The following is a 22,145-nucleotide window of genomic DNA, read 5'->3' as shown; positions in this document are numbered from 1 at the left end:
TTTCTCTGTACTTAGTGCTCTCGGTACCTTACAGCCTGTGTCCTATCGACATCTCGTCTGTGCTGGTTGACAGCACCCCTTGTGCATTCCACCCAGACAGCCATAAACACAGGACATTCAGCTGCATCTGCACTCATCTGCATTCTGATGGGTCTTCTTGGGCAGGAAGGGTGGAAGGGCGCGCACTTACACTTCAAAGCCTAGTGCCTGACCTCACACAAAGGACTGATAACCCGCCACAGATCTCCTCGCGCACAGGACTGGGGTGAAAGGGGAACTGGTGCACTTCAAAACCACTCTTTCATGAATCCTCCAATTCAAAGGCACATTTGTGTATATATACTGGGTCTGTGACACCCCCAAGTAAGACAGTTCTGGACCTACAACTGGAGTCTGTCAGAAGGACTGCCATGCTGCCAAAAGGACTCATCTGTACTGCTCTTCTGGAAAGACTGCTCTCCTGCTTGTTGCCCTAATGCCTGCTGCTCCCTGACTCTGCTGGAAGGACTTTGCCTTCCCTCACAATTGATTGCGCTGGAAAAAAAATCAATGCGTTGCTTTACTTTCTGATGCATTACCTCCTCTGTGGCCCTCTCTGTTATTTTTTACTCATCCCAGGTCCTTTGTGCTAAAAAGATACAACCATTGATTTCTACGGATTAAGACTTACCTACATTTCTAAAAAGTGTTATCTTGACTTGCGCATATTGGATTTTTTGTCATTATGGATTTGTTATAATTCAGATAAATATGATCTATTTTTCTAAACTGACATGGAGTACTTTTTGTGGTGTTTTCACGGTGCTACTGTATGACTTATTGCACAAATACTTTACACATTGCTTTTTAATTTAAGCCTGCTTGCTCTGTGCAAGCTACCCGAGGGTGAACACGAGATAATTTAAGTTGTGTTGAGGTCCCTACTTGAACTAGGTGCATACCTCTGCAAACTACAGACACAATTTCTAACAGTTGGTATGGAAGGCCATAAAGCATATTGCATGTGAGGTTATGATGGAGATCTTTAATTACAGCTCGCAGGAGTGTGTGGCAGTTTCTGCTAAGTTCCCCCATGATCTGATCTTATGATCAACCCAAAAGTGAAGATGAAGTGCAGGAACCCTGTGCATAGCAGTATATCTTTATTTGCTGTTCATTATGAAAATAGTGATTTTAGAATGAAGGCTTGGTTGATGGTATCAAGATCATGCATGAAACATATTTGTGAACACTCAGCCACATGTGGCATTGGAAGGAAATGGAAACTTTTCAAAGACTGGGCTGTGGAGGTTTGGGACAATGTACTACACTGCTAACTAGCTTTTCGGTACTGGCAGTTTGACATAAACAGGGTGAGTATTTAAACCCTCTTCTCAGTTAGGAAGCTACCTGGCAATGATTTCTCTTAGTTGCATGGCTGTTCTGCTTGCCGCTTCATTATTTACCCATTTTTCCATTCATCCACATTGTTATTTTCCATCCCTCCAAGTTCCTTTGGATACATTGCTTAGAGAAAAGCAAGGTTCTCTTTTTATCTGTGGTTCCTGCTAAAATTCCTTAGTGCCTACTTCGAACACTCAATAGCGTCCAGGTTAGTATGAGAGTTAATCACGGTCTCATCCTTCCTGGAGGGTTGCAGTCTCAACTGGTGTCAGGAGACCAAGAGCTTCACAGCTTGACAGTTGGGGCAGGCCTTGGGGCCATAACATGGCTCCAAGCACCATAGGCAAACCAGGTGGGGGTCTCTCACAGACATCTGCATGTGACAGGAACCAAAGGGCTTTAAGATATATCCCTATGTGCACACTAGGAGCAAAAAGTCAAAAGGATCGACAAAACATTATAAAATAACCCAAAAATTGGACTGAGGTAGCTCTATTTAAATGTACGCTGATGGTGTGGAAAGAAAAAAACTCATGTCAGTGCACTAGGGTTGTGCCTATATGGGCACCTCGCACATTAATCTGGTGCGGAAAAAGAAGATGCAGAGCCAATCAACACCACCTACCAGTGAGCAGAGGTACCACTCAAAAAGTTCCACATCCAGTTTGAAGCCTGGGAATATTCTAAAGCAAGGAATCTGTGGCTAGAAATCTCTTATCAGTTGCCTCTTTTGTGAGTAATATGGACATGATAAAAACTTACATTTATGCTACCTTTTGCTTAATGTGCTGATAAAGACCACAAGAGCTATGCATTTTAAGCTTTGCCAGCGTCTTTTTCTTTCTCTTTATTCCCCTTGTGTCTCTGCTAAATGTTTTTCCTAGCACATCATCTTTCTGGAAGAGATTATGGCCAAAAACGTTAATACGGTCTATACATACGTACCCAATCAGAAGAAGACCTGAACACACCACCATGAATCCAAATGTGTACTTCAGTGCATTTTTAATTTGCTGTTTGGAGAAATAGAAAAAAAGGTCAATAGAATGTTTTTTCCCCAAGCAATTATTGCAAACAAGCTTTAGGTACATTCTCAGGAATAATCAAATTTTACCAATAAGGAGCAACTACAGAGTTCATGATGGACACTAATAATAGATTTTGGCAGCAGAGCAAATCACAGTCCAACTAAACCATAGTACATTCTCAGGAATAATCAAATTTTACCAATAATGAGCAACTAGAGAGTTCAAGATGGACACTAATAATAGATTTTGGCAGCAGAGCAAATCACAGACCAACTAACCCATAGTAAAATGTTGAACCTTAAAGTGAAAAAACTGGGTTAATTTAGGGATCGAATTTATTGATGTCTCCAACAGAATTAACTATATGATGTGTCTCTCAACTTTTTCTCATCTCTGGACTACTTTCTCAAGTTCCTATTCTGGGCAGTATTCATCCTCAATACCAGATGAGGAGACACTAAGAAAGCTGGGGCCAAAACGCATCAGGTAACTGTATGAGACTGGAGGCATGATCTGCTGTGCAGATGCACAGTGCAGCGATCTCAATCAAGGTACCTGAGGAGTGGCATCAGCCATTCTTTTTGAGTGGAGGGGGGGTAAAGAAACCCACTTCCCAATTTAATTGCAAATACCGTTGCAAAAGGCCTCCTGCACCATACAGGTACAAAGGTTCACTGAAAAATACCACTGCTGTCTGACCAGAGATAGATTTTGTGTGAGCAAGTTCCTAGTTTGACTTGAGACTTGGCAAAGACCAGAACTTCACTGCTATAAAAAACCAAAATAAGGGTGCAATGAAACTCATCCCACGTCAATTAGGCCTCCTGGGAGAGTCAGCAGAAATGCTCTTGGCCAACTCAAAAGACCCCAGGAATATACAAACCGTTTTGTGACTATTTTGTTGGCAGTCTGAATATTCTGTACCTAATTCATGGCTGGTTCATGCAAGGGCAACATTCTGTAATGAAGTACGCCTGGTTCATACAAAGGCAACATTCTGTAATGAAGTAAGGCTGGTAAACCAGATAATGCCTCCATACAAATTAAGGAATACACCTTTGACAAAGAGAAGGTATTCAAATAGCTCCTGCCAGTTAATGTTGCATTACCCTTTTATGATACCAGAAAGCCCTGGAAGGAAAAATAATGCACAGGTTTTCTCACTTGTCTATGCTGACAATTTTCATTATGCAAAGTTGAGCACATTGTCAGTTTCCATAATTCACAGCAATGCACACTGGCAATTTGTATACTGCCCACTGTAATAAACTGGATTAATAGATGATGGGGGTGAATACCCATCTCAAGAAATAACAACAAAACGTGTCAGGATGAACACCTAAATTCAGTAAATAAACCTGAGCTCAACCGTCAGGAAGTTATGGCACAGACAGTCTTAGCTTCGACGCAATGAGTAAAGTATTTATGCAGTAACTAACAGTAATAAAGGTAAAGCACAACACAAGAAAATTCCAAAACAAATTTAGGAAAATATTGTGAATGTTAATCAATACAATTACATCAAAAAAACAATAAGGAAACAGGAGTTATTATTTTTTAAATGTAAATACAAAAATAATGCCAAAAAGCATTAAGCACCAACTGCAGTTATCTTGTTGAGCTTCACCAGTACCTAGGCATAAGTTAAGACCAACACAGTTGACCAAGTTGAACTTGGCTTCTGTGACCAACCATTGTTAGAAATGGGGTTTCTGGTTGGCTAGGGTATGCGCCTTGTCCAGACAGAACCCACCCGCACTATTCAGGGCAAAGGAGTTACACGTCCGAGCTACACCCTGCTCACCCCCTTGGTAGCCTGACACGAGCAGTCAGGATTATCCCAGAAGCAATGTGTAAAGCGTTTGGACAACACACACGACACATGTGACGCACTGTCACCACCACAAAGGAAACACAAAACCAAGTTAAACAAAAAAAGAAACTGTATTGTACATATCAGTAATATCCTGCTACCCAAGCAGTTGTCAGAACGTTACATAATACTGTTACCCTGCAGAAATCAGCAGTAGTCACACATAACACACAGGTTACTTATTATTCTGCAACATAAGCAGTAGTCAGGAAAACATTACTATAGAAATGCACTTGTCATAACAGTGTCATAAATGCACATACCAGAAACATTAGAAAACATATGGCAAGTCATAAAAACATATTAGCATAGAATGCCCATGAAAGAAACAATAGCAAATATATGGCACATCATAAAAGAAACAAGTTAACATAACAGGCCCAGAATGCCCATACAAGGAACAATAGCAAAGTACATGTCCATTCAAAAGTGCCTGTCTTTTCATGTGCAAGGCACCACTAGTGCCATTAAGATAAATGTGGGGACCCCGCAATCCTCAGTGCAAAATGGGGGCCGTTTTATGGTTGGGGGATGGGGGGTGGCAAGCACTCCCTCCACTCTTTTACAGGGGCCCCCTCCTGGGGACCACGCCCAAACCAGTGTGCCCACGGTCTCTGCAGGCCCCACCCCCGGGGGCCATGATTGGCACTCCTAGGTGGGGGAGATGGGGAGGGGGTCTACAGAGGAACAGCAAGAAAAGGGCCCGGTGGAGTGCGTAGCCTCCAATGAGGCTTCCCTCCTGGCCGCAAACCCCACAGGTACTATGCAACATTTGGAGCCTCATGCTCCTACTGCAGGGACTGGGGGGGATTTGGGGGGAATTCACCCTTGCCCTGTGTTCTGCTTCTCTGGTGGCACCGCGCACCATTTCCCTGTAGTCGGGGGGAGACCGTGCGTCTCCGGTTGCACACAAGCCTGGTGGTGAAAGGCACCAGAACTGAGTGCCTGCTTGTGCCCGGGGCGCCTCTGGAGGGCCTCACGCGCCCCAGGGGCACCACTGGGAGGGCTCCTGCTCCCTTCTCTGATTCACTCATGCCCCGGGGGCACTTCAGGGTGCATGCTCTTGACGCACTCAGGTTTCCACAAACACCCAAGTCACTGCAGTGATTTTTTCACTGCTGAAGCGCACAGACCATGCTTCACCCCACAAGCCACCAAGTCGCAGCGGGGAATTGTCCCTCCAGGCACTGAAGCAGAAGTGCTTCCAAAGCACAAAGCAATTTTGAAACAGAAGCACTCTCAAGGCGCTTTAGGACTATTAAGACAGAGCTCTCTCCAGGCACTTTGCAGTTAAAATGAAGCGCTTCTCCTGCGCTTGAAGCAGACTGTGGCAGGGACCACAGCGCCCAGCCCCTGGGAGACACAAATGATGGAGCACAGGGCACACAGAGCCCAGCAACAGGTCAGCACAAAGGGGATGCAGATAGTGACAGTTCCTCCAATTGACCAAGCAGGTCACAAGTCAGCATAGCAGCAGCAGTTCAAGGAGGCCCCTCGTGAGTCCCTCCAGCAGCGTTCTGTGTCCAGTTATAAGCATGTTCAGAGTGTCTCCAAATTGTGGGGAAAAATTCCCTGTACTTGTACTCAGTTTTGCAAATGTTTAACAAAGAAGGGGAGAGGTGGTTCCAACCAGTTACAACTGGTTCTGGGAGTGTCCCCTCTCTCTCCTCCAGCACAGGCTCCAAACATCCGTTGGGGGGTAAGCGAGCCCTTGGTGTGAGGCCAGGGCACAGCTTTTTACAGATGCAAGTGTGCCCTGTCTCCCCTTCTCTCAGCCCAGGAAGACCATTCAAGATGCAAATGCACCTCTGTGACACCTCCACCCTCCCTGTGTACAGGCTGTCTGAAAAGTATGCACAAAGCCCAACTGTCAATCTGCCCAGACGTGGATTGAAGTCCAACTGCAAAAACACTAGTTTTATAGCTACAGAAAAATGCTCACTTTCTAGAAGTTGCATTTCTGTAATGATAATAAAGAATCCACCTACTCCTGAAGCAGCATTTCTCACTACCATTACAACCATGCCAAATATGCCTACGCTACCCCTCATAAATCAGACAATACCCCCTAGACATAAGGCAGGGCATTTCCAAAGCCATCCTATGATTAGGCAGCACTCACAGCAGTGAGAAACCAAATAGGCTGTTTGTCACTACCAGGACAGGCCACGCAATCAGGCACCTGCCTTCTACATACTTAGCACCCTGCCCATATGGCTAGCTAGAGCCTACCTTATGGGTGACTTACATGTAGTAAAAAAGGGAGTTCTGTGCCTGGCAAGGGAATGTACATGCCAGGTCCCTGTGGCAGTAAACTGCGGATGCAGGCCCTGCGCAAGCAGGCCTGAGACAGGTTTGAAAGACTACTTCTGTGGGTGGCGCAAGCAGCGCTGCAGGCCCACTAGTAGCATTTAATTTACAGGCCCTGGGTATAGGGATACCATTGTACAAGGGACTTACAGATAAATTAAATGTGCCAATTAGGTATAAGCTAATCATACAAACTTTAGAAGGGAAAGCACCTACACTTTAGCACTGATCAGCAGTGATAAACTGCCCAGAGTCCTAGAGCCAACAGCAAGAGGTCAGAAAAAATAGGAGGAGGAGGCAAAAAGTCTGGGGATGAAACTGCAATGCAAAAAGGGCAAGGTCCAACAGCCATGCTCCACTGGTGGAGCATGGCTGGTTACAGAAACCAGGTTCAACTCGATCAACAGTTTTACCTTCAGACAGTTTCTGGAATGAAGGTCAAAATTCCTAAGCAGGGCAAGGCAGGAGGCAGTTGCCGAAGAGGACTACGCAATGTCAGACAGTTGGTGAATGAGGTCCCAGTGAGCTTCTGAATTTTGGCAGGAAAGCTCCGAGCAGGAGAGAAATGTTATTTTCGCGCCCAAGGAAGGTCCCTCCCAACCGGATACTTTTGGCACCTTCACCAAGTGAAGATGTCTACCTTTGTAGTTAGTTACTTTGTGGTGCTCCAATTCTTTCAATGGGCGGTAGCCAAAGATGAAGAGTTCTCCACCAGGCCGTATACCTTCTCTGCTAGGTCCCAATCTGATTTGCTGCACTGGAGAAGCTCCAAACGAGATCAACATGAATCTTTGGCCCAGTGGCTGCACACCATTGTTGGGTCGGCTTGGCAGGTTGGTCCCTGTCCTCCTGAGTTTCTTGAAGCTGAGAAGTTTCTAAGTCCCAGGTTTCAGGAGATGATGGGAAGGGAATATACTATGATACAAGCCAAAGATCCAGGACCTGGGGAGAGCATGTGAGGGTCACAAACCACTTCAACAAAGTCCAGCAGCAGGGACCAGGGCAGGTCTAGTTGGTACTGGTCAACTACACAGTTGCAAGAAATGGCCTCTTGTAGTTTGCTGTGTCCTTGTAGCTTGCAATGTCCCTATACCTTTTTCAGGATGTCATCTTTATTATCCTTGAAGTCTACGTTTTTGTTCTTGGTACAAAAGGGAGTGCAGGCCAGTCTTCTAAACTCTTCTCAGTTCATAGACAGCAGGTCCAGTCCTCTTCTGTTCTAACACAGGTCTACAAACTTCTGATGTGGGTACTGCAAATTTAATCAGCTGCAGGGTAATTCAAAACTTTAAAAAATAGAAATAAAGACAAACTCCTTTTTGGCAATGTAAACACAGCCCTGTAAAGTTGCGTCAGGGAGATCGACCCTCCTCACACAGGCAGGCAGCCGGTCTCAAGTTGCTGTAGCACAGACAGCTTTTTATATACAGAATCGCACAATGCTTTATTACAAAACAGTAAATAATAATTGAACAAACAGTACTTCTGAGGAATGTCAATCCAATTACTCGCACCATAATATTCTACAGTTCTCTTTCTTCGATTATGATGCAGCAAGGTAAATTGATGGCTCATGGAATGTTCATGCAAAGCTGTCAGATTAATTCCAGGAATTAGCACAACCGTGTGTATGTATATATATATATATAAATATATATATATATATATATATATATATAGTTTGTGCCTGTTCTCCTGCTGGGTAAGGCCTACAAGAGTCATTGTTAGGATATTTAGATTAACCCCTAAATGGGAGGTTTGCACAGAGCGGGATGAAATGCAAGGAAGCTGGTTATATGATCTGATGTCCACAACAGTAACTCAGCTGTGTCCTTGCAGGTAGGAATCAACAATACTTCTATCAATAAGAGAAATTTGGGACCCCAATACATTTTTATTGTGTGCCTTAAATTCAATTATATCTGCCTTTTCAACAAGAGGTCACCATACACAATTATTGAAGAGTAGCCATATCAATACAGTTACAGTCAATAACGTTCCCTTCATGTCCTTAAAGTGACAGACAGTGATAGAACTGATAGAATTGGAAATTCTGGCACTACTACATCATTCAGGGGGGCGCAGGTCTTAAACCATCTACCAAGTGTTACCCTGAGACTCCTTAACGGAGTAAATCGGGTGTCACAAAGACACACTCCAGGGCAAAATACTCCTTGCTCTAGTAATGCTTGTATAGTAGGGGTGATGCCCTCATCTGCTTCTTTTTAGAAAGAGAATACTGTCTCACTCTAGGTAACATAGAACCTTCCTTAAACATAATTCAGAATGGTGTAGTAGTAAGAATATGGCCCACATTATGAGGACCCTCAGTCCATAAAGTATCTGATACATGGGACAGATTTGCCTCCCTAACAATATCAAAAGCTCTAGCTGGTGTGGGTGTCCTCACTTTCAATACAGGCCTCAATATTATGTCATTCTGAACAACTATAACTGTTTTCTTAGAATTGTTATCACAAAACAGTTGGTCATCCAATATTCCTCTAACCATTTTTCCTGGTTCTGTGAATATAATACATGCCCATAAGACATGATTATAGTCACTGGCTATCAGAGCACCATAGAGTGTGGTTACATCTAAGGTCTCTATTTACAATATTAGTTCAGTGTCAGGCATCCAACAGTCTTGCCCATGCTACCGAAAAAGGAATTATTTAGGGAACTCAGCCTCCTTTCTCAATAACTCTGGTGTCTCTGTTGTGATTGTATACACGGCTGTTGTGAATGCCTCCATATCAACGGGCCGTGCTGTGATTTGATCCCCAGTTGAGGAATTTACTGTTACTGCATCACCTTGGAAGGTGAAACTCCAGGGGTAGAACAAACCATAGTACCATCAGATTCAAAATGATTAGTACTTTTTAGTTTGGCCATAGGTTCTCTTCCTAATAAGTTAACTGGGCCAGCTGAAAAGAACAATAAACAGCCATCAATATACCTCCCTCCTACTTCTTCTCCACTAGTTTAGTGAAATGAACCCTCATAACTTCCTCAGAGAATCCCTACATGCTCATTGATCTGTCAGAAAGAGGAAGGCACCTCCTTCTCTAATACATTATATAGTTGGTCCTGTATCTATAAGGAATGCATACCTTTTGTCATTGATAGTTACTGTCACAGTGGGTTCCTCATCTGGCCTGTACGTCACTGACAATACTGGACGCATTCAAATGCTCTGCGGGCACCTTCATTGTGCATATCCTCCCAAAGAATTCACCTGAAAAGGATTTTTCCCTTTCACAACTACACCTCCCGGTCCACTTTGAGATAGAACTATCATTGGGGTATTTGAACATTTTGCTGAGGTGGCGCCTGTTGTACTTGTGGCATTACTGGTGGGTGCATATTTTGTTATGGTGTCTGAGGTACATATATGATTTGCATAGTTCGTTGTGACTGAACAGCTGTATTCCCTGGCTGATTATAAGCTCCTACCCTTCCATTTGGCTCATACCATCTCTTAGTTCTACAATCGATAATAAAATGTCCATACATATGACAATAATGGCATCCCTGATCCAATTTTTGAGGGCCCATTCCACCTCTTATTATTCCTCCTCGTCCTATTCTACTACTTCCCTGTATCCTTACATTGTCCTGTTGTTCTAGGTATTGTTGTTGAGTGGTCCCTGCAATCCATCCCACAGACACTGCAGTCATCTGAGTGGCAGCTACCACTACAGTCCCTTCTACTGCTCCTTTTTTTGCCAACCTCTGCTGTACTAACTTGGCTGCTGCTTTGTCTATCACTTAATGTTTGTTCCATTATTTTCCTGTTTCTTCTTACAAAAATTAACTATGTGTGCTTGTATATCTGTGTAGGGCTTGTCTTCTAATGCCACTATATTATCTAGGCTATCCTGTACATCAGAGGGTAACCTCTTTTCACCACGTTATAAAACAATACAGCATTTCGTCCTGTTACCTCCCGACCTTAGCCTACTTCTTGGATCCATTTCTCGTTCATCTTATTAAGGAACTGAGCAGGGCCCTCATTTGGCTGAATAGACTAATGAGATATCCAATATCTGGCCTATCAGGATACATCTTCCTAAACTGATCCCAAATCACTGCCCTTAATAAATTAAATGGAGACCCTTCATATTTAATTTCTGTAAGGGTAACATTTCTGACTCCAGCCTTTTGAAAAACAATGTCAGTTTAATCACCTATAAGAGAACAAAGCAGGCTTTTTATTCACCCTACTGCTAAGGTAATACCTGCAGTTTGTTTTTCAAAAGCTCTGATCCATTTCCCTGCTCCCTTTGTAAACAGCTGCAACAATTTTCTAAGATTTTACTAGTCCATATGTGGCCATGGAACATGAGGTACCCCAGGTCCCTTGCATATTAGGGGCATGTGATGTAAGGGAGTGGTAGAATTATGGGGATTATGCTGGGTAGCATAGTTTTCTCATACACATGCTTCAGCATGTAAAAATAATCCCAGTCTAGATCTCCCTACCCATTAAGAATTCAATCTTCTGCATTCGCCATATCATATGGACTAAAAGATCCTTTGTGTGACCAGGGACTCATCTGTAATGCTAGTCGTTCAGTCCAATCCAATAAATTCTCTACATATGGTACAACACGGTACCGGCTAATCTCTCTTTTTGCAACTATCTCACTAGGGGTGAGATCTGTACTGCGCAAAGCTGATTGAACACTCATTTGCTGCACTGGTCTACACTGTAGTGTCAATCTTCTCACAGCCTCACAGGATCACTTTCTGGGTCTTGTTGGCCATGTGCTCCATGAATTCACAATCTCTCAAGCTCTGTCACTCAAGCTTTCCCAACTCTGGAAAACATCCAGATAATCCCCTTGCACTTTTTGTGTGATCCAGATGAATTAGGGGTCTTTCTTGAATACCAATATCCTGGATACCCTTTAGGTGGTTGAAGCAGCTCACCTATGCTACCACACACCTATGTATAGACTCTATCCTATTTTTACTTGTCCAAAATCTTCCTGAATCTGACCTGAAAGACATTGTGATATCCTTCTTTCCTCACTTCCCTTGCATCTCTCCCACTCTCGCTTCGCCATAACCACTCTCCTTCTCCTTTTGCCAAGGTGGTAGACTACCTTTAGTTCTATCTTTTTCTTGGGATGCTGGCCGACGTGCCAAACTAGCAGTTCTGTCTACACAGTCATGCCATCTTTCATCATCTGCATTTATTCGCTTTAAGGTAGACATTTGTTGCCCAACTACCCTTCCTTTTGTGTCTCTCCTCTGCAATAAATACAATGTTGCTGATGAAACATGTGACTAGTCTGCAATATCCACCTCCTGGGTAGAGGTTGGGTCTAAACAACGGTTGCACTTTGCTTCGAACTGTCCTGAAAACTGGCATTCACTTATCTTTTCTTGCTAGGTGTTGCTCACATATTTTGCCTTTGGCATTTGTGAAGCAACATTAGGGATAACTTTTGGGGATCATGAAGGGGTCTCAATTTCAGGGTTCTCAAACCCCACTGCAGCTTCGTGTAGCTACACCAGTAGGTAAATACTAGGTACCATGGGAGAGGTACTAATAAAATCATATGGGGTGGGGAAATTGTGTACTCACTTTTTTAAGGGGTCCTTAGATTTTTGACAAAATACTTGCCGGAAATGTAGAATAGTTTCTCTTTTTTGTAATTTAGTTCCTTCATATTTACTCCTAAGGTATGCAACAATATGTTCAATTATTTTATCATCAAATGTCCTTCTTTTGGCCAGGGATACGTATATTTTTGAGTGGTTTTAAACCATTCTAAACAATTTTGTTGTAGTTTTCTCTGATTATTGGGAAAAACCTTCTGCATACGTGCTAAGAGAGTCTCCGTAATTACTCGTCTTTCCAACATGTCTAAATTTAACCTTTTTGTCTAGCTGGTCAAGTACTACTCTTCTTCTAAAACTTACACAAATATTTTTAAAAGCAGGAAAATTGAGCAATTATACAATACACATTAAAGGAACATTACGCAACATTACACAACATCACACAGTGGCCTCTTCATTCATACACACACGCACTGACCATCAGCATGGAAAATATGAACAAATCAACTATTTCCTAAATATGAATCACCATTTTTTCTAAGCCTAAACAGTAAATACAACCAGCAACCCCTAGTCACTTCTCTCCATGTCTCTCAGACCATAGAGTGTCCAAGGGCAGTAGCTCAAGTGTCCAGATTGTATTTAGTGGTAAATTCGAACAACATCAGCCTTCCAGCTGTCCCTGTATGTCAAAACATTAGATACACATTGGCAACTCCAAATTTTTAATTATCCAAATTGAATAAATCCAACTAGTCATTGGCAATAACAAGTTAAAAACTTATGCAGCACGCAATAAAAAATGGTATTGTACGCTAAATAGTAAATGCCACTGGTCACCCCGGTCACTTTTCTCTGCGCTCAGAGAAGATAACCTTTTCAAGCCACAAGTCTTTTAGACCACAGAATCACTTCTAGATGTTAGGTCCAGGACTGTAATTTGAGGTTTTTTTTAATCTTATCTGGAGGTAAAGTTTAGCGACATCAGCTTTTCTGCTGTCCCTTTATGTCAACAATGACACATGCTCCGGGGGGGTAGGTGGTCCTCTGGTGTCAGCAGTCACATGGAAACAAAAATGGGACCTCCTTATTCTGGCTAGCCAACTGTTGCAGGGTAATTCACAACTTTAAAAAATGGAAAGAAAGACAAACTCCTCTTTGGCAATGTAAAAACAGCCTTTTACTGTTGCGACAAGGAGATCAAACCTCCTCACACAGGAAGGAAATTTGCTGTAGCACATAAATAATCACACAATGCTTTACTGCAAAACAGTTAATAATAATTGACTGGCTAGTCACAGTTTGAAACTGAAAAACATTTGAACACCTATGACCCCCGTAGCCTCTAAACTCTAAGCTAAACTGTACTAAACACATTCCTCACTTCTGGCTTTAACAATGCTTGGCAAACTAACCATTCTTTACTCTGGAATAAATACATATTTGTGGTAAATATAACATTAATACCATGTGTGCCTTATCACTGTAACCCTAAGGCATCTGGGTAGTCTGAACTGATAAGATTTCCTGCACTCATTGTCTGATCAGGTTACAATCTATTTGGAAACACAAAGTATTTTCCAGTGAGCCTGTGTGCTAAGATTCTTAAATACCTACATGCTTGCTAAACATGAGTTAGCTTTTAACTGCAACCCTTTCAAGTTACTTATTTCAGTATCTCCTCAAGTGAACTCTTCATCTTATTCTGGTCATCATTTGTTTTGGCCCTGCAATGTTCTTTTACTACATACATCTGTGTAGTGCTTTCTGTCAATGTCTGCTGTTGTTATATTTTCAAATTCATATTCTACATTTCCTGTAACACATTTTTATGCCTTTTGTGGGTGAAGGAAACTCCTGGCCACTCCCTATCCAATGGGGTAAACGTTCCCAGGACTAACTCCACCCACTTTTACAGCATTTCTTGTGTGGCCTACTGCGAACAATCCCACAGTGCTCTTCCCTTCATAAAACCAAGATGGCAGAACATTTCTTCCTCTGTGCAGAGATTCTGTGCCCACTTCAGAGGTGTGGCCAAGGAAATGAGCAACCTCTCCTCTGTGGTTACTCAAAACCAGTTCTAGTTGCAGCTCCTTCCACCCTGGTATTGGGGCCCGACTGACTAGGAGAACAAAGGGGGGCCCAGCCAAGCGTTAGCTAGCAATTGCCTGTGACAGACATATTTGAAGTTAATCATGTTCCTGGACACAAACCAAATGGTCATCCTGCAAGAGTAGCAGACATACCTCCCCACGCCCAATGCCTTTGTCGTGCATCAGGTGCAATTTTCACACCTCAACAAAGGAGCTTTTCAGCTGCCACGTTACAGTTGGAGCTCATGCAGATGGGCCTCCACAGGCTTTTGGCAGGGAAAAGGTAACTTTCCTAAAGTAACCTTTTCAAAATATTTAGTAAAAATCCGACTTCACTAGTGAATTGAATTTCACTAAAAATTTCACAAAAGTCCAATAATTACATTTTTTAGTGGTTTTCTAGGCAGAGATACATTTAGTAAATGTATCCCTGTGCTTTTCTGTTGAACAGCCGGCCTTGCTACAATAAAAATAGCCTTAAGGCCTTTTTCACTGCATAGCCATGTCACCAGCCCCTGCTGCGCACTATGTTGGCTGCCTGCAATATGTTGGTTACAGGAAACTGTTGAATGCACAGGTTAATCAAAATAAATAACTGAAAAAAAACAAAGGATAAAGCAAAATTTTGGTTAGCTTAGGTTAAAAAGAACCTCAGTTAAAGAGGAATTGTGGTTGCAAATTAAAACCAAATAATCAGTGAAATGCGCAGTTCTTGGTTAGGATCACAATCCATGACCTGAATAACACACACAATGTTTAGGACTTCACAATATTTATACCATTAAATACGAACACCTAAACGCAAAAGCTAGCTAATTAATGAAATAGTTACGCTGCTCGCTACTCATTAATTAGTTTTTTTAAAATGTTAATAACCAGCAAAACTGCAGGAAACATTCCTAACATTTGCTTCATCCACACTGGCACAATCATGAAAATTTCATAAACCTCCACCACAGGGTTCAAGAGTTATATGGAGTCCCAGAAGTGCTGTAACCAAAGCCAACTTCCAAAGAGGAATTTCTGTTGCTGCTACAACAAAAACCAGGATGGATTTTCACTAAACTTATATGTGGTGGAATGCCTGGCCCAACTCTTTGTCCATTTTAAGTTTGGTAAAACTCTGTTCAGTTTTTGCAAAAAGAGATTTGACAGCTGGGATGACTTGTTGGATTTTTCAAGTCTATCAATTAAATGATAAAAATATATAATTAGCTGAGGAGACATGTTTTCCCTTGGCCCAGGGTAATGTTTGCAGATCGAGGCATCTTAGAGGCTAGCCACAACAGAAACTGTTTGTTGTGGCAGCCACTTCAGGTTGCCAGACACACGGACACCTGCATCTTTTGGGTGGGGTGGGTGAGCGGTGGATTGGGGGGGACTGAGGAGAGTAAAGTGCTTAATTTATGCAGGTGTTTGCAGTGGCACTAGTTTGTAGAGAAAATAGCTTATTTTAATCAGCAGATTTTGATCCAGAGTAAGAGAAGGAAAGGCAGAAACAGAAGAAGAAAGAAATGAATATCTGGAAAATGTTAATAAAGGGAGAAAGTAGACAAGAAAAAGCACTTGCATGAGTGACAGGAAATGCAGGTTAATGGAAGAAAGGTATGAGATGGAATCAATGCTAAACAGCACTGGTACTCAGAGACCCATGTATCCATCATTAGGCTTCTAGGAAAAACTTTGGGCCCTGTACCTATGAATATACTTCTATTTAATTAAACACTGGACGGCATATGGGGGTGGGGTGTCTCCTACACCCTGATAGAAAATCGAGAAGGGCACCTCCTGCTCACAAAAAGTACAAAAAAAGAAAAACAATTAAAAAAATGGCCTATAGTTTTGGTCAAGGAATCCGTGTACATGGATTCTGGCAAAGGGTCCACTAGTGCTATTTTTTGCTGACTGCAAAAAAAGTAAAGCGCAACAGTGCCCAGCCAAAGGTCAGGCACAGGCTTTTAGTTCTACTGGACCTTTTGGACCTGGCTTTGTATCATTCCTTTATTTTTGTTAATGGACAAATCCTGTGCACAATTGGTTGAGTGGGACAGCCTTGAGTGCAGGGTCATGCTGTAGGACAGGGCTTCTTATTCCTATAGGTCACCATAGGACAGGTCAGGTGCTGATACTGGCAATAATTAAGTTTATGTGCAGATGGTCGGGTGGAACAGACCTAAAAGGAGGGGAAGAGTAAGGTTTAGAGGCTGATTGCAGCCCAAGTACTGTACCCAGAGAAAACTTCACTTGGAGAAGAATAGGATAGAGTCTAGCACAAGACCATGAAGTAGACAGGCCCTCCGCAGAGTTCTCACTGCACATGGCTAGAGGTCATTCATAAATGCTTGGGAAAGGAAAAGGTAGGTTGCAGGATATCCCTCAAAAGAAAGTCAATGAAAAAAACTTTGTTAAAGGTATGTTATGGTTAACCTGTGCCCTATGAAATTAACATTTGTTCATAAAAGCCTCAGAAATTACATAAGACATCTACATTTAAAGTGACGTTCTAATAATAATGCAAAACCTAAAAATCACTACATTTACAAAATTACATCAAAGCACGACCCAGACGTGCACTGCTCATGACCTTGCACCTTACCGATGGCATCTCAGTTGGGATGACCTCACACAACGTCCCTGCTGACACAGGATAATATGATCAAAGGCACTTCAAAGTATTGATAGCATCACTGGTGACATGGCATATGACAATGGCTAAAGGCCAAGCTCTGATCCCAGTAAGCAAATTAAATGGCTGGCCGTGCCCAGCGCAGTGAAGGAGTAGAGGAGGAATGACTGCAGCATCTGGCAAAAAGTCTGTGTAGAGAGCCCCTGCTTGCCACCAAAAACGAGGATTTGTGCCTATTTGAGGTTGAGTTCAACAGATTTTAAACTCTAGAGGCGCTAGGAGCCATCAGTGAGGTCAGTGGTGATATTGACACCTGTCGTGTCATCTCATTAGGGTTGTGCGTGTTGTCATTTGTGATGAATACCAGTAATGTACTGGTGGAATTAATGGTTTTATATAGTGTGTTTTAGCTTTTGCATCTCCATTAGGACATGCCTTCGTTAGAAGGTTTTATGAAGAATTCTGCTTCTGTAACAGGTGATTTTTTTCTTCTGAATAAATAATAACGCCCCTTTAATAAACTTTTTCAGAAACATTTTAAGAGGCATGTTTGACAGATAGTGTGGTAAAAGCCAAGGGAAAGATCGCCATGTAGTTAAGCGTATGGGGAACAGGTCAATTAGACTATAGGCATGCAGAGAAAAGAATCAGTAGAATGAACACATCCACTTGAGCCCGCATTGAAGTAGTCAAAACATGCATTTATTCAATAACATGGAGCAAAATTCACTGCACTTACAGAGCAATTGTTGCTATCGTTCTCATCCTTCTCCTCAAAGAAAAAGTAGACAAATGGAATCCACAAAAATACACAAAATAAGATGATGGAATACAGCGCTGTGAAAAAACAAAAGAAAAACAAACACAAAAAAACATTACATTTTTTTTATTTTTTTATTTTTTTAAACAAGTATTTTTTTAAGCATCCAGTTACTTTAAATACTTTTTAGTGGTCAAAGCACACACGTACCTTTTGTCAAATTGCCTTCACACAGCAGATGCTGAATCAACTGATTTCCTCTACAGGTCAGTACCACTATATCTCTGCTGAATGCATATTCTCAATAAAGAACCAATTTATTAAGTACTGCTGTGGGATTTGTGGACACTTAATCGTGGGACATACACTGACACACTCTTGACCCTGGTGTTTGCTCCACTGTGTTTTTTTTTTTTGTTTTTTTTTTTATAAAGAGAGGGTGCACCCTTTCCTACCACTGCCCTGACTACTCTGCCCACAGGAATTTTGTCACCTCCAATTGTAGCACTGTTAAATTAAATGCTGCAGGGAATGAGGTAAACTATCTATCAGCATAACTAAGGACTGTGACATTAGAAGAGCAATGGATGAACAGGTGGATGGAGAAGTAAATGCATGGTGTCAACAGGTAGTGGGAAGGTTAGCAACAGAGGAACACGAGGAAGGGGAATATGTTTAAAGCAAAAACAAACAGGATGGAGAAGTATGCAAATAATGTTTTTAGAAAAAGTGTTCCAGGAGTTAGAAAAACACAGCCATAGGCAAAGTCAATAGGTCTGATGTATGCAAGAGCTAATGACTTTGCCAATGTGTTTTAGCCACGTTGTACACCTGCATGGTTACTGTTCACCATGACTAAGTGTTAGTGGCACAAAGGAGAGTGTTGTAGAGTGGAGTATTGCAGTGGAGCGGTGATGGGTAAAGTAGATTGGCTAAGAGTGGAGTAGAATAGCGAAGAGGGAAGTAGAGTGGCGAAGAGTGGAGTGTGATGGACAGGAGTATCATGGACTGGAAGGGTGTGGAGTGGAATAAAGTGTTGTGGAGGATTAGAGTGTAGCATCATAGAGTGCAATAGAGAGGAGCAACATAGAATTGTAGAGTGGAGCGACGTATATTGGGATAGAATCAGTAGAGTCGGATGGCTAAAAGTGGAGGAGAATAGTAGAGCAGAGTGGAGTGGCAAAAAGCAGAGTGGAGTGGCCTTGAGTGAGATGGCATATAGTGGAGTGCAATAAACTGGAGTAGAGTGTCCTATAGTGGAGCAGACTGTCATAAAGGAGTACCATAGAGTGGAGGGGCATAGTGCAGAGGGTGTAGAGTGGCATAGAGTGGAGTACCATAGAGTGGAGTAAAGTGGTTTGAAGTGTTGTAGAGTGGCATAGAGTGTTTTAGAGGCTGGTGTGGTAATGCACTGCCTTTACAGATAACATGTTTTCAAATGAAATGACCATTACATGTGCACATGCAGTTTTAATGCTAAATCTATACCGCAATGATTTGTGGAAATGACTTCACTAAATATACTGTTCTGTTTTGACTGTATTCAAATATTTGTTTCCACCACACTTCCAAATTACAAAAACGTGCTTCATTTGTGCTTTCCTAATTCTGATTCATTTAGAAATATGTGAACAGTTAATTTACAAACATTTAAAATTTGATGTGTACTAGAAAAAAATAAACTTTTCTTTCCCAGTATTCACAAGATTGTCACATAAATCCTGTCACTTTGAAGTCAGAGAAAGATAAGTAAACACCAAACTCCCTCTGAAGACAGAGTCGGACTTTTAACCTCTGTGTTTGAACACACAGCAAAGGTGACAAGATGAGAACAAAATTTAAAAGGCTGTTTTCAGAAAGTGAGGACTCATGAAAGACTACAAGGATCAATGGTGAATAAGCTTTCCTCCTGGGAGGAGACAAAGACATGCCAAACAGCCTAAAACAAGAAAAGTAAGCAGATAGCAAGTCAGAAGATGTTAGTTACAAACTGCAAAGCCAGTTATGAACAATGGGTAAAATGCTTTCCCTGGGAAGTTTTCAGAATGCCCACCAGAAGTCATTTCACAACCAGACAGCTTCAACATATAAATGTGAGAAGTACCACTGATAAAGTAGTACTTCAAGTTTTTGTTTTCTGCCTAAAGAAAAAGAATACACAAGGGAAAGGGTGCTTCTATCTGGATTCTTACGAAGACCCTATTTCACAATGAGATCTATTAATCTTGCCTGCTCCACATTGTATGAATTGCCTTTGCGAGTCATTAAAGCCAACATGCTGAAAAGGAAGAGTCAAGTGCATTCACCTGACTCACAGAATGTACCTCCACTGTGAGGCATGCTGCTGGAGCTGACAGCTTCAGAATCATATACATGCTGAAAGATGAATACGCCCATGAAAATAGTTCTCATCTCTGATGCTTCAAGTTCATGAATATATTACCCCTTCAAACCATTCTTTTTAAATTTAAGGTAGTTTGCTCCATTGTTCTGTCTGAGCTACTATGTTACTTCTTTAAAATAAAAATATAGTTTAATTAATTATCTTTTTATATAGTCATTTATAAGGTATAGAAAGAGACATTTTAAAGAAAATATATATTTTAAATGTGTTTTATAATTTCCTTATATTTATTTCACAATAAACAAAATTTTGAAGACGGTGCACATTCTTGATTTTAAATATTTAATCTGTCTGAAATTAGCTTCCTGCTCGTCTGAAAATCTACTATTGGGTTTAAATGGAAGAATTAAAAAAACTTGAATTCCAAAATATTGCATTTTGTAATAACGTGGAAACAGTATATTAGACACAAGTAAGGAACTTTTTCTGTTTAACTATGTGTAGCCTTCTAAATGTACTTTATTCCATAAATTAAAAACATTCATACTTACTCATACATACATACTTGCTCATTGCCCCATTGACTCACTAGAATATTAGTTCATTTCCCTTGCAGAAGACAAAGCCAAAATTTCTGAGACAGAAGTGGCAACACAGGATTCTGACTTAAGGGGGAATGGCTAAATGGGCGCATCAAAAATTTGGACACCTGGGAGAAAAAGCCACTTACAGGTGGGCAGAGATTCGAGGGATGTGCATTCCTCTAGGTTTGATTAAAAAAAAAACTGTAATTTTGCCGTGTCCTATTTATCAGAATACACAACAGAGATCTGTCCCGCAAACAGTCAAACGTCAATTGGGGAGAGGAAAATCACCAGGACAAATATGGCAAATTGATTACATTGGACCACTACCGATTAGTCGCAGGTGTCAATATGCCTGCACCATAGTGGACAGTTACTCTGGGTACCCGATTGCTGTCCCTTGAAAATTTCTGAGACAGAAGTGGCAACACAGGATTCTGACTTAAGGGGGAATGGCTAAATGGGCGCATCAAAAATTTGGACACCTGGGAGAAAAAGCCACTTACAGGTGGGCAGAGATTCGAGGGATGTGCATTCCTCTAGGTTTGATTAAAAAAAAAACTGTAATTTTGCCGTGTCCTATTTATCAGAATACACAACAGAGATCTGTCCCGCAAACAGTCAAACGTCAATTGGGGAGAGGAAAATCACCAGGACAAATATGGCAAATTGATTACATTGGACCACTACCGATTAGTCGCAGGTGTCAATATGCCTGCACCATAGTGGACAGTTACTCTGGGTACCCGATTGCTGTCCCTTGAAAATGTGCTACTCAGCACAATACTATCAGAACTTTGGATTTGTTAATGTTATACTATGAAGTACCACTTCAGGTCCAGACTGAACATGATGTGGAGACCCACTTCAGTCCCTATGAGTATTGCAGGGACTGTCAGGAAACAACCGATGAAAAGTGGGACAATCTCACTCAGATAATTACCTACAACATTACTACCGGTGACGTGTTATTACAGGTCCTGCAATTCTCATGATGTTGGAAAATTTATTAAATTGCGTTTAGAAAATAAAACATCAACCTCTCAAAACATACCATGGGAACACAGTTTTGTGCTTTTACCGAACGGACAGACATTGTAAACACATGACGAATCACATGGCTTGTCATCATCACATTAAACATGTCAAGTTGCCAGTTGACTGGCTGTTCTTGTGCGGAAACCTTATTTTTACCTACATTCCAGCTAACATACCAGGCGGGCCATGTACATTCACACGCCTAGGACTTATGAGGTTTCCATCAAACTCTATACATACTCGTTATCCTAGAGACACTACGCAACTAGATGAAAACTGCGACTCAGATATTCAATTATTATCCCAATCAGAGTATCTAAGCTTAAGTCTTTCTATTGTAGGCGTGCCTGGTTTAGCTGTATACAATACTGGGGTAATTAACAAACTAGCTTGTCTAATAGTTAAAAATATTTCCCATACTTCTATTGCTTTTTCTGAATTTTTGTTAGATGTGCGTGGTACTAGAAAAGCTGCATTACAAAACAGGGCTGCTATAGACTACCTTTTGCTAAAACATAATCATGGCTGTTCT

At 41.6% G+C, this 22,145-nt stretch overlaps 1 protein-coding gene across 1 annotated transcript in view; it reads right to left on the bottom strand.

Annotated features, from left to right (window-relative positions):
• LMBRD1 (LMBR1 domain containing 1) overlaps window positions 1-22,145 on the bottom strand; it is a 360,506-nt gene that overhangs the window by 279,011 nt on the left and 59,350 nt on the right. Inside the window, exons 4-5 of the mRNA XM_069235723.1 lie at window positions 17,627-17,724; window positions 2,329-2,396 (exon numbers count right to left, since the gene is read on the bottom strand). Coding sequence (XP_069091824.1) covers window positions 2,329-2,396; window positions 17,627-17,724 — 166 coding nt within the window. The remainder of the gene's footprint in view (window positions 1-2,328; window positions 2,397-17,626; window positions 17,725-22,145) is intronic.

Source organism: Pleurodeles waltl, chromosome 5, assembly GCF_031143425.1.
Source record: "Pleurodeles waltl isolate 20211129_DDA chromosome 5, aPleWal1.hap1.20221129, whole genome shotgun sequence".
In the NCBI taxonomy this organism is placed as follows: domain Eukaryota; kingdom Metazoa; phylum Chordata; class Amphibia; order Caudata; family Salamandridae; genus Pleurodeles; species Pleurodeles waltl.
Note: the sequence above shows the minus strand (reverse complement) of the source record. Positions and strands in the feature narration are given on the sequence as shown.